This window comes from Pleuronectes platessa, chromosome 1, assembly GCF_947347685.1.
Source record: "Pleuronectes platessa chromosome 1, fPlePla1.1, whole genome shotgun sequence".
Lineage (NCBI taxonomy): Eukaryota > Metazoa > Chordata > Actinopteri > Pleuronectiformes > Pleuronectidae > Pleuronectes > Pleuronectes platessa.
In genome coordinates this window covers 18,418,621-18,436,316 of record NC_070626.1, presented here as the reverse complement: position 1 = coordinate 18,436,316, position 17,696 = coordinate 18,418,621, and the positions used below count along the sequence as shown (strand labels likewise).

Sequence of the window (17,696 nt, the reverse complement as noted above, 5' to 3'; positions counted from 1 at the left end):
TGACGTCAGCCGCTGTGACACTGACCAGCCCTTGGGGATCAGGATGGCTTCTTTGACAGCTGCCCACCTTTGTGTTTCGGCCATTAATGTTGTGCACAAACAAAGCTCAGAGAAAAGGGACATGACAACTGTCAACAGCCAGTGATTGCTCCGTTTCCCCCCTTACTGCAGAGCTCCACAACCTGCAGGGTGAGATAAGCTTCTCATTCAGACCTGTTGCTATGAAAATGTCAAACTGAACTTTGAAGCCACCATCTGGCTGTAACTGCCTCATGAGCCTGAGGATGTTCACACAGAGGGTTTCTGTGTTAAAAAAGAAACTATTATTTGTAAATAGGGTTAATTTTCTTAAATTAAAAATGTTGAGTTAAGCTTTACTGAAAGTAACCCAGGAACATGTAACCGAGGGAGCAAAATTGAGATTTTCCTGTTGTCAAGGTTTCTTCAATTAAAAGATTTAAACGTCTCTGAGTCTCCTCACATACATGTTGACTCCAGTAAACAAAAGTATAATAAATCCTTTAGAGATTTTATTCACAGAAGTTAAAATAGAAATTCTACTAGTAAGTATTATTCCCAAAAGTTTACAAATAAGCCTGCAGTAGTGAAATATTTCTTATACGTTAATCCATGGATAATGAATAATGATGGTCTATTTATACAGTGAAAACTTTATTTTTTATATTTGAAGAACATTTTTTACATACTCAAATGCTTTCACTTGAGTAAAACTTTCAACGCAGTAGTTATGTTTTTATAGTGTTTCTACTTAAGTAAGTAAAGAATATGGGCATCCTCTCCATCCCTTGATATTTGATATTTATTTATATGTTATTGATGTAATATTGCCATCATTGTATTACATATCATTTAAGTATTATTCCTTGTATATTTACCTTAGATTTTATATTTGCAATATCTAGATAATGTTTGTGAGCCAGAGCACCATCGGGGACCCGGATGTGTGACGTCATATTTGTGAGCCGGAGCAGTGGTGAGGACATGACTTGTTGAGATCACCAGTGTGGATGTGATCGTTTCATAAATAAACTCCACAATGTTGTCGTGCAAACGGGGCCTGACCGGCACCATGACCTCTGCACTGCGGGCTCTGCTTTCGACTAACCGGGTAAACAACACTTCTCTGTCGGTCGGTCGGTGGACCTGTGGAGGGAAGTTGATCACTGACCGCTGCTTGTCTGTTGCCTCCTCAGGTTGTTGTGCTCGGCCCGGTGCGGAGACATGTGTCCTCACAGACGGGGACAGACGGAGAGGTCCGCATCACCAACGTCCTGAAGGAGAAGTTTCCCTCAGCGTCGTCCCTCAGAGTCGTGGATATTTCAGGTAAAAGACACACAGACACCTCCACAGTGACCAGAGGACCGAGCTGCAGGTTGGCGAGGTTTCTTCAGGTTTATCCCGGGTTTTCACTAACATGAAGAAAGTTCAGTTTCAAGTTAACTTCACCAACTGATTTGATTGGTTAACTACTGACCAATCAGATCACTGCAAGTACTGGCTGATCATTCCTACAGGATCCTGATAGGGACAAAAGAGTCTGCAATTAAAGTTATAACAAGATGTTAGTAGATGAGTTCAATTGTTTTGGTAATCCACACTCTCCATGGCTGAGGTGAGATTTCATCAATTTGACGACACATGCTCTCCAAAAAGTCACAACACATGCATATACAGAAACTCAAGGCAAAATACAAAAACCACACCGGAAAAGGGAGACAACAAAGGGATGAACCTAGCTGTATAGTTCAATGCTTGAACCTCAGAAAGAATCGAACTACAGCTAGGTTCATCACTTTTATGAATCCCCTGGAATCATTTCCAAAGCACACTATCCACAAAAAGGGTTGACCTTGTTTTGGAGTCACTAGGTCCCATGAATCTATCAAAAAATTGCGATTAAAGATTTGTTTAGGTAATATTCATATAAAATGTAAAAGAAGCTCTAACACCTCGTAAAGAGGTGTGTCCTGTTTGTTTAGGATAGCAATATATTGTTTGATGTCAGTGGGTCACATCCCAAGATAGCTCTTGAATAAACAATATTCATTTTTCGACTGATTCATATAATAATTATTTGCCATAATGAATCAAATACTTAACAGTGTTATTTGTGTTATCTGTGCTGTGTAGGTGGCTGTGGGGCCATGTATGAGATCCATATAGAGTCCAGTGAATTCAAGGGGAAAAGGACGATTCAGCAACACCAGTTAGTCAATCAGGTAAATCCTAATAACAACAATGAAGGTGGCAGTGTAAAGTAATATATTGTCCTAACTGTGTTATATGGTATACTTCTACTTTTTTTTTTGCTTTCCTTGCTGATTTTACTGAACATTTTCCTCAACCATTCTTTTGATCTTTTTATGATGATCCCCTTAACTTAGAAGGACGTGGTTACTATAAACAGAAAATGTTTGTTCACGTTGAATTTTCTTCATTAGCTGTTTTGTCTCCTCTTCCACAGGCACTGAAGGAAGAGATTCAAGGAATGCATGGACTGCGAATATTCACTGATGTCCCAAAACATTAGAGCAAGTCCTTCCACTGCTGACTCTCACCTTTCTGCTTTTGTTCATGAATGTACAGCTTTAAAGAGGAAATTGTGTAGTAAATGAATTCCAGGATATGTTTTAACTAGTGAGATATCTGTTCCTCTGAGATTAAATATATATGTATAAAACCAATGAAGGCTTTGATACGCACAAAACGACTTGGTTAAAAGCCAGTACAAAGTCAAGTCATGTTGGTCTTCTCAGGGTTGAAATGATGTTGGTAAAATGAAATACAGTTCAGTAAATATAACACTCTTATTATCAGATAATTACTACAGACCCTTGTTTTAAACCGAGGGAAACTCTAGTTTGTTTAGCTTTACTTTAGAAAATCATTCACACTGATCACAACATATATGTTACACTCCCATGAAATATGATTGATTTTTAAAAATCGGTTACAATCCATTGGCTTGTACATATACCCTGTATTTATTCTACCTATGCAACGAGAATAGGAAATTAATTAAAAAAGCAGCTGCTCTTCCCCGGCATACTTTTTACTTGACTGACCCTTGAAACTGTAGCGATAAGAAAAACTGTTTTCAATCAAGTTTGCAAAGAAAAGGAATCGTGTAATATTTGAATCAGTTACCACTTGTAGTCAAATTAATCTTTCTATATAGGAGTTTATAAGTATGAGAAGCTTGAATTCACTTAATTACTGTTACACTGTGACATAAAAGTAATGTTGCCTACGTAAAACATGTCTGTATATTTGTTTAGGGAAAATATAGTTAAAATTGAGTGGTCCGCTTTAATGTTGTACTCTAATCTAGATTAATTATTAACTTACAATATGCAGGAGAACTTTATTGTAGTTGATTGAAGTGGAGCTCATTGTCATTAATTTGTACAGTTCTGTAACGGATAATTGTTTTCATCAAGGATCAATCAGTGTAGTTATTTTTAATAGATTGGTTGGTTTTTAAAATAAAAGGGAAAACAATCCAATTACCCAGAACCTATCGTCACGCCTTCACAGAGCTATGTGCTAGCAAAAGTGTCAACAGGAAGTTTCTCTATTTAATAAGCTGGAACATCAAATGTCTGATTAGAGATTAATCAGCTAATGAATTCAGCTCTATTTTTATATACTCCTGCATAATTTGTCTAATATAAACACATAAATCTATAGTAACTAATTGAAGTCAAAGTCAAATAAATGTATTTCCCTCTGTGGTGTAGAAGCAGCCTATAAATTGGGATGAATGGGAAATCTCAAGTTAAGTACTAAAGTACCTCAAAGTTGTACTTATATTCAGTATTGTAGAAAATCCTGGAATCATTGAGTGAGTTGAATTTTTTGGATTGAATATAGATAAAGTTCGAACCCTCATCACCAGCAGGTGGCGCACTTCATACTTCAACCTCCTGCAAAGACAATACACAGGGATTAATTCAATTTCAGATCAATGAAATGGTGACGTTTAGTTGAATTGATCATTATTCCCGTGTCTTGCGATAAGAAACCTATTATTCAGGACGGTATTGTTACATGATGGAATAAATGCGCAGGCGGTGAGGGTTGTGGCTGCGCGTGTTTGCGCTCAGGCTGCGCACCGACCTCGTCCCCGTAAACCCCGAGGAGGAGCGGAGAGGAGCGGAGAGCAGCTGGTCTGCGACATGGCGAAAGAAGGAGTAGACATGACGGAGGAAACCGAGTTCATGATCGACAGACACGTGCAGGGGAGAGACGCGGAGAACGTGGCGGGTCCGCGCAGCGACGCCAAAGAGATGCGAGCGGTGGTCCTGGCGGGGTTCGGGGGTCTTAACAAACTCAGGGTGAGCAGGAAGCCGATGCCCGAGCCTCAGGAGGGGGAAGTGAAGATCCGCGTCAAAGCATGGTAAATATCACAACACCTGTCATTCAATAAATACGAGATGGGCTGTGACACTTCATTATTTCAGGATTCATCACCAGGATGAACGGTCAATACGCTGCATTGTGTTTCAGAGGGGTTGTGAAGCCATGAAGCCACAGGTATTTTCTTCTGGTACAGCAGGTTGGCTGCTGGAGCCCATCATACCAAGCAAATCTGGTTTTCAAGAAGATACAGTCGTTCTCATTGTATTGCAATTACCTTTATTCTAAATGCTGTAATTATTGAGCTGATCCTTTGCCAAATATTCACAGTTTATGTAAATTAAGTAGTAAGAGAGTATTCCTTATCGGACCCTCAGTGCTTATAATCATTAAAGTAATAATAATCCATGGGATTTCTCTTAGATTCAGGTTTTTATTATTGATTTAACAGCTGAGGTCAGAGTCAGTTCAGCTGCATGATTTATTTGAAGGGTCTGTATTGATTTTTGTTGTTGTTGTTGCAGTGGCTTGAATTTCCTGGATCTGGTCGTTCGTCAGGGGACAATAGATAATCCCCCCAAACCTCCACTGGTCCCTGGGTTCGAATGCTGTGGTATCGTGGAGTCGGTGGGTGAGAACACAAAGGGCTTTGAGGTTAGTGAAGTTACAGGTTGTTAATGAGGTGATCGATGTTGAAGTGTCTCAATTTTCTGAACAATAGAAACCTGCATCAAGAAAAATAATAGACTTATAAACATGCTGAGAGTATATTGATGAGGAATACATCAGAGTCCATAATATACTCTACAAACCAGTGGTGGATCGAGGAGTTTATAAAACCGAGGGTCCCAAAGGGGACACGATTTACAGAGAGGGGCAGATGTCATGTCCCACATCTGTGCACAGCTCCTGATTCAGTAAGGTGCACATTCAAGTCACTTCTCCTGCAAAAACACACATCACTGAATATGTTTTGAAAATGGTTCCTTGTTCATGCACATTGTGTAGTTAAAAAAAAGCTTAGAAAATATAAACTCTCAGCAATTTGTCATATTATAGTCAGTGTTGTCAGTAGGGGACTATTTCATCTAAAGAAAATAAAGACTACTGGCGACAGGGGCACTTTTGGGGCCACTCATTACCCAGTGTCCTCTTGGCCCTGCCACTGGATCCGTACCTGGTACAAAATAGAGTGGAGCTCAATAGAGTGCACATCTCTCTGCCTAACCCTGCCCTCATGAAACCTCATTTTTAATCAGTATACCTGGATTTCTAATTGGATCTGCACCAAATTTCACACATATTAGTCCCCTAAATATGTCTAAAAATCGATTTTTTTAAAATCAAGATCCATTAATTATTATTGAGGAATCAACATAAATGTTGCAAAACATCCAATCTCACAATGTTAAATAAAAAGAAAAAAATCCCCTTTATCTGGGCCTGATCCCAGGGGTTGTGCCCCACCCCTCCACCGAATATCATGGAAGCTGGTCGGGTAGTTTTTGCGTAAACCTTTTAACAAACAGATAAATTCAATTCGCAGACGAAAACGCAACCTCCCTCGTGTCACATGATTCAGCTTCATCCCGACATGTTTCTTTCAGATCGGCGACAGGGTCATGGCGTTGGTGAACTACAACGCCTGGGCGGAGGTGGTGTGCACACCGGTGGACTTTGTCTACAAGATGCCAGACGACATGAGTTTTGCTGAGGCGGCAGCGTTCGCCCTGAACTTCGTGGCCGCCTACATGATGCTCTTTGAGGTCGCCAATCTGCGGGAGGGGATGTCGGTGCTGGTGCACTCAGCAGGAGGTGGTGTAGTAAGTCCGCCTCTGATGACTGATGCAGACAGCCACAAAGAGAGTTCAGCCGTTTCATCCAACTCTCATTAAAACTGACTGCTTCACTGCTGCGAATGGAGCCAGCTGCTTGCTCCCTGCTGTTAATGTTACAGTGAAAAAATGAAAACATCAACATCCAGTTATTTCTGTCTTCACTTCTTGAACATCCTTGATTTATGTTTTGAAATGACTTTTTCAAATCCAAAGACAGTCAATGTTGTGAGTTATAATTCAAGCTAACCAAGTAATCATTAGTATTACACAAACAGTAATGATAAGTACAATAACAGTATCTTTAAGAAGGTGTTTGTGATGTGTGTTGTGTTGTCTGTCTGGGATTGTAAGCACGTTAAGAGCCGCACTCCGTGTTCCCACAGATGAATTCTTCCAACTCTTTGTTATTTCCAGGGTCAGGCTGTGGCTCAGCTGTGCTCCACCGTTCCCAATGTCACCGTGTTCGGGATCGCCTCATGCTCCAAACACGCAGCCATCCGAGACTCCGTGACTCACCTGTTCGACAGAAACGCGGATTATGTGCAGGAGGTCAAAAAGTAAGCGCGGCAGGTTTGTCTGTGTCGTCCTCGATTTGAGTTGGTGACAATTTAGTTTCAGAAACATTCGATTTGCAAATGGTTAGAGCTGGACTGAACTTGAAGGCGTAGTCACATGGTGCACATGTCAGCTAATGTGATAACGTGGACTTCACTGAATGTAGACATTACCCGTTTCCCTTATTTGGGTCTTGTGTGGCCTTGGTCCCCCGACAGTTCATCTGAGGCAGCAGTGGAATCTGTCGGGGCGGGGGTCTGCACTGGCAACGTGGAGCAACCGAAGCAATCGGTTGTGTTGTGTTCATCCACAACACAACCGTTAGCCACTTTACGCTACAGAGCAAAAACTTTTAATGGCTACAGGTTTACTGTATCTACACTGTAGGGTCTGTTGGTAAAGATGTCGTAGAGCTTTCCTGTCTTCTGCTTTAAAGGCCGCTGTATGGCTATGTTTATCTGATAACACGTAGAGATTCAAATGTTGCTTCATTAACACTGATTGTTTCCTGCTCTCTACTCGCATGTCCACAGTGGCAGGGGATTAATGTTTCTTTCATCTCTCTGGCTCACACATTCTTCTCGGGATCACGAGCAAAGTACAATTAAATTAATCTTTTTACAAAAGGCAAAAACCATGGAAATCACAAGACCACCAAGCAGTTTAGCCAAGCAGGTGTCCAGGGCAACAAGGGAGAGAGTGAGGACTTAGAGGTGCCCGTGAGAACAACATGCTTCTCATTCTTCCATATATGTACCTTCAATGAGACTGGTCATGCCAGATGCTTTATTTAATTTCTTTACACCAATTGATAAGAAGATGAACTTTTTCTTACATGATGTAAGAGGCTTTAGTCATGAGGAGTGATGTGGGCCTCAATAATCTCTTTAGAAGAGAAGTGTGGGCAGAGTCAAAAGAGACATGTAGGTTGCAAACTGCAACTTTTTCTCAGAGGATTCAATGATCAAATGCCAAGAATCCATAATTAGACTAATCCTGAGTCATAGGCTGAAAAGATGGACTGAATGTGTTTCCACTTTTGGTGCTCGCAGTCATAAAGGAGCAGACTGTCATTGATTCTTGTCTTATCTTAATTTTAAGTACATTTTGTCTTGGTTGATGGCCTCTTTACAACACATTTACTAGAGCTGAAACTGTTTGCTGATGAAGTAGATAAACAGGAAATTAAGCTGCAAATATTTTAGGGCTACGTCTCATTTTCCTTATTGATTCTCAATAAATGTCAATGGTGAAAAACAGTGATCACAATTATTTCCTTATTCCCAAGGTGATTCCTTCAAATGGCTTGTTTTGTCAATCCAACACTTTAAAACCTAAAAAAGGATCAATCTATAATAAAAATAGTCATTCGTTGTAACTTTAATATTGGACTATACTTTTACATCTATATAAGGTTATATGAATCCCCTTTTTCAGTTGACTTCACCTCTACTTGGTTCTCGATGTTGCAGAATTTCTCCGGAGGGAGTCGACATCTTGTTGGACTGTCTGTGTGGAGAGAACACAGGGAAAGGCCTGAGTCTGCTGAAGCCACTGGGAACATACATCCTCTATGGTAGGAACAATACTTCTCAATGTTCACTGTGTTAATGTGTTTTCTTTAGTTACTTTCAGAATACTTCAACAGTTTGACTATACGATTAAAAGAATACTTCAACAGTTTGAATATACGATTAAAAGAATACTTCAACAGTTTGAATATACGATTAAAAGAATACTTCAACAGTTTGAATATACACTTAAGGCTTTTTTGTGTTGTTCTGCATGAGAAGATCGACGGCATTTATATTTTGTATCTCTGCAGTTATGGGGAGTGGCATGGTGCTACAGCGGTCAGCACCGTTGCCTCAGAGCAAGAGGGTTCCCAGTTCAATATCTGATTTGGATAGGGTTTGCATGTTCTCCTTGTGTCTGCGTGGATTTTCTCTGGTTACTCTGACTTCCTTCCCAGTCCAAACACATGCAGATTGGGGTTAAGTTAAAGTGACCCTAGGTGTGAGTGTGAATGGTTGTTAGTCCAGGGTGTGCCCCGCCTCTCGCCCACTGTCAGGTCGGATAGGATGCATCTCCCCCCGTGTGACCCTCAAATGATAAGCTGTACAGATAATGGATGGATCTGCAGTTATTTTCAAGTCTGACCCAAGAGACAGATATTAATATAATTGCTTTAGCCAACACATATTACAGCAAAATTATGTCTTTAAGATTTTTTTTTTTAAATTGTAAAATGTGCTTATAGATTTGTATAGGTTTGTTCCCACTGGACAGAACCAGGCGTGCTGTTCCCCCTTTCTCTGTCTTTATGCTAAGCTAATGTCCCACTATTCCTTTAAAGGGTCAATGTGTAGAATTTAGTGACATCTCCTCACCTAACCCTCCACTTCCATGAAAAAGAACCTGTGGCAGCCTTCAGTTGTCATAAAAACTCAAAAGGTGTTTAGTTTGTCCTGTCTGGGCTACTGTCGAAAACATGGTGGCCTTCATAGAGAGGCCCCGCTCCAGATGTAAATATAAAGTATTTATAAATATAAAGGGCCAATTCAAGGGTAAAGAAAACAACAACTTGTACAATTTAAATAAAACACACTAGTGAAAACAGAACTAGGATTATTTTGTATTCAATTCCTGCCAATAGATCCCTTTCACCTACATCTTACACACTGAACCGTTCAAGGCGAGTCTTGCATTCAGTCATGGCAACCTGAGATGGTGAGACTCAATGGAATAAAACATCCTCCCACAGCCTGAAAATGAAATATATTGTCTGTCACCGCCACTACTCTGCTCTGATATCTGTTCATTGCTTCAGGTCCCGCCCAGCCTCGTGAATCCAGTAACAGAATTAGAGGGAGATTAATTCTCTAGTTATATCCTGAATATGTGCGAAGGCATGCTCGCACTCATCTCAAAGGTCTAAAGGTGCCAGCCACTTCTCCCCCCCGTGCACCTCACCCTCTAGCTTCTCTGCTGCCAATGTGGACCAGTCACTTCTGTCCAACCACTAGCACGGTTTTTATCGAACTCTTTTATTTCTGTTTCTTCAGGCGCGTCAAACATGGTCACCGGGGAAACAAAGAGTTTCTTCAGCTTTGCAAAATCGGTGAGTCACAGATGCAGTCTGTCTGCAACATTTGAAGGAAATAGTAGCGTTTCACGGCAAATGAAACACACACACACACACACACACACATATATATATATATATGAGTCACTCAGGATGAACGTGTCCCTGTTCCTTTTCCTGCAGTGGTGGCAGGTGGAGAAGGTGAACCCCATTAAACTGTACGAGGAGAACAAGGTCATAGCTGGATTCTCGCTCCTCAACCTCCTCTTCAAACAAGGCAGATGTAGCCTCGTCAGAGCAGTGATGGATAAACTCCTACGTCTCTACGAGCAGAAGAAGATCAAGCCAGTCGTGGACTCCTTGTGGGCACTGGAGGAGGTAATAGCCTGGGGGGGGGCAGTGAATTTAATGATGATGAGATTAAAAAAAAACGTTTTGGTGGCAAGTGTGTTAAGACAAACAGGGATGCAAGGTAAGATGAAAGAGAAGATTTTATGAAAACATCTTGGCTCGCACACCATCTTTTGTTCCTCCCTGCTGTTAATGAACATTTTTCCACAGATGGTGGGTAGGTTGCATCTTCCTGTTCCACAATTATTTCACACCCACACAAATCCCGACAGGCCATGTCAATCACTTTGCTCCACATTTCTACAAATACTCTTCCTGTTGTTATTCCTCACCTGGGGAGTCCTGGTTTTCCTCATGGTGTTTTTCCATAGGTTGCTTATAGATTAGTCCAGAGCGTATTGAAGACGTTCAGTGCTCGTGATGACCCAGTGCTGTAACATCGTAGTCAGGGTATGAAAAGCAGGCCATTTTCTGGGGCCCAAAGCTGAGATAGCCCCCCCCAGAATGTCTGATTACAATTTTTTGAGAATCTTCCATATTCTACCATCAGAAGTCTCCATAGCTTTAAAGTTAACTTGAACGCTCCACACGTCCGTTAGTGTGAACGGACTCAAAAGTGAGTGATTCGAAGAACACGAATTGAAACAGAAACAAACAATGTATCCAGAAAACTTTTTTCCAACCTGTGTTGTCAATAATTTGCCTAATTAGAACTTTTTTCACTGACAAAGTTTGTAGCGCTTGGAGGCCACAACTTTAGCATTTATGATGTTTGGTGACCAGATGTAAATCGGACATAGCAGCGCCTTTAAATCCCTTTGTACCATAAACAAAAAATGGAGTCATACTGTGTAGTTGCTGAAGGTTCATCCAGCTGTAAGCCACTACTGTAGAATCTGATTGGTAAAAGCTGCTTTCAGTAGTCATATATTTACAAGATTTATATTTACAAGATAAGATTTAGAACTCCCCCATTTTTCCATTGGTGGGTCAGGGGTTTATCCACCAGTAAAATAATGTCCCACAACATTAAAAGAAAAGAACCCGATGCTGCCGTCACATGATGGAAGAGCAGCACAGTCTTAAACCAGACTTAAACCCTGTGGAGCTGATTTGCTTAAAAAGAAAGAAAGATAGACAAATGGTAAAAAGAAGTGCACATGTGTTCAGCTTTTGGATGAATTTAAAAATGTTGATTCAATTTAGGATTTAAGATTCAAAGATTCCTTGTTTTGAAACCTGTATTATACATTTTTTCTGTGCTTTAATATCAGAACACACTAAAAACATTGAACTATGTACATTTTAGGAGCAACTTGAACAATTAAGGTGATTTTAAAACCCTCGAATACACACATAAACCACATGTACATGTTTTTGATCACTGTTTCCAGCAGTGATATAAAAAAGCATAATCTGTCTTTGGGAGTAGAATGTTTGGAATTTGTTTCCACACCCACCAAACTTTCCAAACATTCAATTAAGAGCAGAGACAGAGCAGGTGAAACAGCACAGGAAGCTGATTAGAAGTCTCACCGAACGTTCTCTCTTCAGTCACAGAGAGAATATGTTGATGAAATCATTTCTGTCTTCAATTCTCACGGGAAACGTCCCCCGTATTCTCGTCATTAAACTTTGCCAGGTTGCACTGGCCAGTCAATGGAACCATTGCCCATGAAGAATCTCATTAGTTGGGAGGATGACGTGGGATGTAGTGTCGGAGGCACAGCCTGCCTCATTTGTGTACATGCCTGAGAGGAGAATTCAGACGGTGTTAGTTTACACGTTGACCATGGCAACCTTTTTTTCATTTGGAATGAAAAGTCGGAGAGTTTGTGTGACTTGAGTGGAATCTGAGGTTTTCTGACCACCAGCAGTTTCAGTGAGGAAATTATTCTTTTGTCTTTTACTTTGGTTTCCAAGGTGCTTGATACTTAGGATACTGAAAAAATAAAAGCGGACTTATAAATAGTGTTTCTAAGTGAACTACGTGCAAATGGAACTTGTACATCCCTTCTCTCCTTCTGCAAACGTGTTCCCTCACAGCTGCACCCTGGACAAGTTTCTGACCTAATTTTGCTCTTGGCTTGATCGCCATCATTTCATTTAACAAATGAATGCTTGTGACACAATGGCTTGTAGACAAAGAGGCAGTCAGCTCAGTTGTGTCTCTGTGTGGATTGTAATGAGAACACAAGATATGGCATCCTGAATAAACTTTAATAATCTGTGAATTTTTCAGAGAAGCTTTAATGAGTTTCACCAACCTTTAATTTTTATTATAGTTTAGACCAATCGACAAGAGTAGTTTAGTTGAGTCATTCGACAAACTTTAGGTCTAGAAGAGAAGGTACGGTTTGATCTGAACAAAATGTCAGCTCATATAAAACGTACTGCGGGGCAGACTCCCTGATGACAGAGGCCTGGCCTTCACTTTGAGTGGGGGAGTGATTAAAAACCCTGTCGGTAGATCTCTGTTGTATTAAATGTCAGGCACGACTGTCCCATATCAATATAACAGAATTGATGGGTCAGTCATTGCTAGTTTTGTTGGAAGACATGATGCAAAAGAGAAACCAAAGCATCTTGATCGCCATCTGGTGGCTGGCTGCAGTATAGTTCATTAGTCCTGCGTCCTCCATGTACATGTCAAATAAAGTTTCCTCAAGATGGTTAATTTCAGGTAGCTCTCATCACACTGGTGTATCATATTGGTGTATCATATTTTCCAATATTGGTTTGAAGAATTTATTTGATGTTATAAAAACGAATTGAAATGCCATGATTGACAACTGAGACTGACTCACAATTGGTCGAATGGGTGTAATGATGGGACCTCACTACGTGGCTCCATCCCCCGAACACCGAACAGACTCTGACTTCAAATGTGCAAAATGGCAGCGCTCATATCCGGAGGAAATGCTTCTTTATATTTAGTCTCTTAATTCTGAAAGAAACATAATTACTGCTAAATTAAATGTAATCTCCCATTGGGGATATTCAAAATTTGATGTTTTTCTGACTTAGATAGACAATGTAATGTCAGTGTTAAAAGTTTGTCTGGTAATTACTCTGTGAGATGGGAAAAAATGATGATGTGCCCAACACAGTGATAAACAGTGCTTCGAGTGGGCAGAGAGTTATATCTTAAGCTGCATTTCATTTTATTATTCAATCTTCACTACAATTATTATGAAGATGCTTAATTCATTCATCATCCTCCTAAATTAAACCAAACTCCAGAAGGACAATTTGTGTTTTATTATGAATCTTAAAATCATTTGTTATTTCAGTGTTTAACTCGAATGTATTGTGTCCACCAGGAATCTGAGACATTTATTATCCACGTCATTTTATTTGTTATTCAATCCCATTCTATCCAACCGGTCCAAAGCTGGTTAATTGGGTCTCCCATGCAAAAAGCAACCTTTATTGTTCCTGCAGTCACAGTTAAAATAAAGCAGTGTCTTGTACTTGTCTGCTTAATATAGACTGGCTGTGATCATTGCAGGCAGTGAGGTGCTCAACCGTGGCCCAGCAGGATGAGTCAGCATCTTTTAGTCAACATTAAGGCCATTAAAGTCTCACACTGAGGGAGTTAAGATTATAGCTGTTCTGAGAAAAGAGATCCTGCGTCTCTAATAACCAGGAAATGGTTGCAGACGTCTCTTTTGTGGGGAATATTTACCACAGTTGTTTTCCTTTTTAAAGCAGACCCCCTCTGTGAAAGCTTTTATTGTTGAAAGATAATTTTCAATTGAATTGTGAGGTATCATAATTCTGTCTTCTTTTTTTTTTAATACATTAAATACAAAATTTGTTACAACTCCTGTTGAAAATTAAAAATGTTCTCAGGGTTCAATGAACACTTTCATTATCAATAAAATGATCCAGATTATACTTAGATGCAGGGGTGTCACAACAGGGAAGGCGAAATATTTATCTGGGGCTCAGAGCTGAGAGTGGGCCCCTGAGAACACCACCAACAATTTTTTGAGAACCCTCAGACTCATTAATGCCGCTGTTATGAAAAGAAATACATAAATATTTAGCCGTTGTTGCCCACATTCTTCCATGCGTCCTTTACGTTGACATAGTTGTTAGCAATTAATCCACTAGAGGGCGCCACAGTCTCTGAAGACTACAAACATGCCATGGGTGGAGGAGGTTAAAAAAGGATAATATACCTCTTTAAAAAAGGGTCAAAGCAGCTGTCTCACTTATACTATTGACTAAACCCACATGGTTTCCTGCTGCACTTCTCAGTTTTGTCTGTTTCGTGCAAAAACGTAAGTTTTCAGAAGACGTGCTCAATGAATGTAATACCAGACAAATGCTGTTCCACAAAAAAGAACTTCTCTCAAGGTTGTTGTCTTTAAATAAACTACACTGACTTCAGAGAAAAAGAAGCAAATTAATTTTCAATTTGTGTTTCATAGTTTTGTAGTTAAAATGTTCTGCTATTTTTAGAGGTTAAAAGAGAAAGTAGAAATTAAATGAGATTGTTTTAGTGATATGTGCAAATTCAGCTTGTTGACGGTAACTTAACTATTGTGTTCTATCCTCAGGTAAAAGAAGCCATGCAGAGAATTCACGACAGAGGAAACATTGGGAAACTCATCCTGGATGTGGAGAAGTCGCCCACTCCTCTGGTAACAACAATCATTTTAAATTGACAGTTGTTTGAAATCTAAAATCTTCAACATCTAGATGTCACTAAATCCCACACACTGGTCCCTTAAGAAGATCTGTGGTGGAAAGGATTTTTAGGAAAAAGACGAGTTGAATGATCTTAATGTCCGTGGCTAATTAGCTGGCTGAATTGCAGTGTGCTATTTTTGGTAGAGTAATAGTTCAGCTTGACATTTGTGATGCAGTTTCAGGTCCAGTCATGGTCACACAGAGGCAGTGAGTGGGATTTCCTCCTGTTTTTACCGCCGTCATTTCCATGGTGATCTCAACATTAAACCTAGAAAAGCCATTAGACCTATAGACATGCTCATATTGAAGCCATATTGTACAGCTGCCCATTAGCCAAGAGCACATTCTGTGCTACACTGCAGCTCCTCGTGTCTGCTCACATCTACGTTCCCCTCTGCTCTCCTCTCGGTGCAGCTCGGTAATACACCTAATGAGAGTAGGACTGTATTTTTATCTCTACTGTAGATGGCCAGTGACAGCACAGAGACCAGTGAAGCAGGAGAGGAAGAAGAGGAGCCCGAGGGGGACAACGACAGCAAGGAGCGCATGCCCTTCATCCATTAGAGCCAGCTAAGGGCTGGACACAGTCACCACAGAGGAACTCGACCACACACCAGTGTTGTACAGTATGTGCTGTATGCATGAATGTGCTGTATGTATGTAGAGGGAATTCATTTATCTCTTGTCTGTTTTACTAATGTTTGTCAGTCGAATAAAGATTAATTACACGTTTGTCAACCAGGCAACAAGTGCAAGTGCAATTCTCAAAATAGTAGTATTATATTCTCAACTGTTATTTTAAGTGACGGTACATTTACTGTTCATTTTATCTGCCTGCAATTTATTTGAATTAACAATGGACTGAAGAAGCATTTAAACCAGCTGATTAGCATTTAACATTAGATATAGTAAAGCTCCCAAGTGTTGGCATGTTTAAACTTTTCACAAGTTATGAAAACATTTATTTAATTCTCTCCTGTCCTCAGAGATGACTTCACTGGAGTATTATGGTGATACTGAAGATTTGTTTTGTTTAAAGAATGAAGCTGTAATAATACAAGAATAGTTTCATAGTTGAGAAAAAAGTAGTAATACTATGAGAAAATAAAGATGTAGTATTACTATACGAAAGTCATATTTGAGGGTTTGTTATATCATAGTTTTACAACTTATTCTTTTTAAATCTCCCTAATACTGAGAATCGTTTGACCCCAATGTTTTGATGCTTCTGACTAAGGGAGTGAATCACTTTCTCTTGTGACCCTAGTGATGTGTGATGCAGGACAGAAAATTCTGTATGTTGATATCTGCATGAGGTTTTATTCTTTGGTGCCAACCTTGTGATATTATGGGATCACCAGTGCCTTTCAGCTACAGAGGAGTGTTTTAATACGCGACGTGCTTTCCTCATGTGAAGTTCATATTGAACAAACTAACAAAAAGGTATTTTTAACTGGATTGTGAAAACAGATTCATACACTTAGAAATGCTTCCTTACTTAAGCTATATATTCAGAACCTTTACTTAAATACATAATATTCTACACCAACCAGTGTTGCATAAAAATCGGATTTTCTTGAGATTGAATGTAAATTGTATCAAAATCCATAAAAATTCTTCATTTTCTTAGGGAGGATGATGATGAAGTTTGACCGATGAGTCTGCTTTATCTGACCAAAGTTATTTACTTGTGCCTTTTAACAAAAGTGCCATAAGACTCCCAAGGTAAATTATATTAACTACGAGCTGGTTTATAAAATCAAAGTGGTTTAGATTTGAACAGCATTGTTTATTTACTTTATTTAAATAAGATTCCCTCTACTCTAAATCTGTGGGTTGTTACTGAAATACAGAAGAAGAACAGCTGACAAGGAACCAATGGTTGCCAAACACTCGCACCCATCTAATCAGGGGATTGATTTGTTTTAATTAGTCAAAGTACAAACAAAGTGCATTGAAAATCCTTTTCACTTTTTATTCGGCTTTGCCTATTCAGTAGGTTTTATATTTTATAGCATCTGAATCATTAAAACAAGTAAATGCTTTGTAATCATTTTAAAGAAATAAAAATTAACAGTAAAGCAAACACATTAACTAACAGGACTAAACGCTGCATGCTTTGAAGCTGAGTGATAAACAGTGTTTGTGTGTGTGTGTGTGTGTGTGTGTGTGTGTGCGTGTGTGTGCGTGTGTGTGTGCCTGTCAGATTACCTTGTAGAGTACGTGTCTATATGCACAAACTTCCCTATAAACTATGGTTTACCTGTGGTCGGACATTATTTTTGTTGTGTACTGTCTTTGAGCACAGCTCTGTTTACTTGAATAAATAAAAGTTATAAAAAGTTGTCTGTGAATGTTTTTTGTCTATTTTGGCACATGTGATTTAGACCCTGCTTGAAAGGCATTTTTATTTCATCATAATCATTTCAACAAAAAAAAAAAAATCCTTTTGAGAAATTAAAGTGAAGATGATGTCCAGAGCTCATAAAATCAATGAGAAATTAGAGTTCGAGAGAAAAAAATCCCTTCTGCATTTAAGATTAGGCTTAAAAAGTATCCAGTTTGATAAAGCTAGCATTAAATTCCCATGATGCACTGACATCTTGCTCTCTCGAAGACTGGTTCTGTTGAGGTTCCTTGATGATAAGAGTGTTTGCTCATTATGGGAAATATTAGTTTTCTGAGATCTTTACTCAGAAGCCTCAAAAACAAATCCACCTACACTACCAGTCAAAAGTTTGGACACACCTTCTCATTCAATGGTTTTTCTTCACTTTTCTTCCTTT

General features: G+C 39.5%; 2 protein-coding genes across 2 annotated transcripts; both read left to right on the top strand.

Annotated features, from left to right (window-relative positions):
• The first annotated feature begins 983 nt into the window (after positions 1–983).
• On the top strand, positions 984–3,278 carry bola3 (bolA family member 3). The gene is made up of 4 exons (XM_053427103.1): positions 984–1,129; positions 1,215–1,344; positions 2,152–2,240; positions 2,486–3,278. The coding sequence occupies exons 1-4, from the start codon at positions 1,058–1,060 to the stop codon at positions 2,549–2,551; spliced, it is 357 nt and encodes a 118-aa protein (XP_053283078.1). The 5' UTR covers positions 984–1,057; the 3' UTR covers positions 2,552–3,278.
• A 921-nt stretch (positions 3,279–4,199) lies between these two features.
• On the top strand, positions 4,200–17,179 carry vat1l (vesicle amine transport 1-like). The gene is made up of 9 exons (XM_053422516.1): positions 4,200–4,420; positions 4,905–5,034; positions 5,988–6,203; positions 6,633–6,775; positions 8,246–8,349; positions 9,839–9,894; positions 10,042–10,236; positions 14,778–14,861; positions 15,376–17,179. The coding sequence occupies exons 1-9, from the start codon at positions 4,200–4,202 to the stop codon at positions 15,472–15,474; spliced, it is 1,248 nt and encodes a 415-aa protein (XP_053278491.1). The 3' UTR covers positions 15,475–17,179.
• Positions 17,180–17,696: the final 517 nt, after the last annotated feature.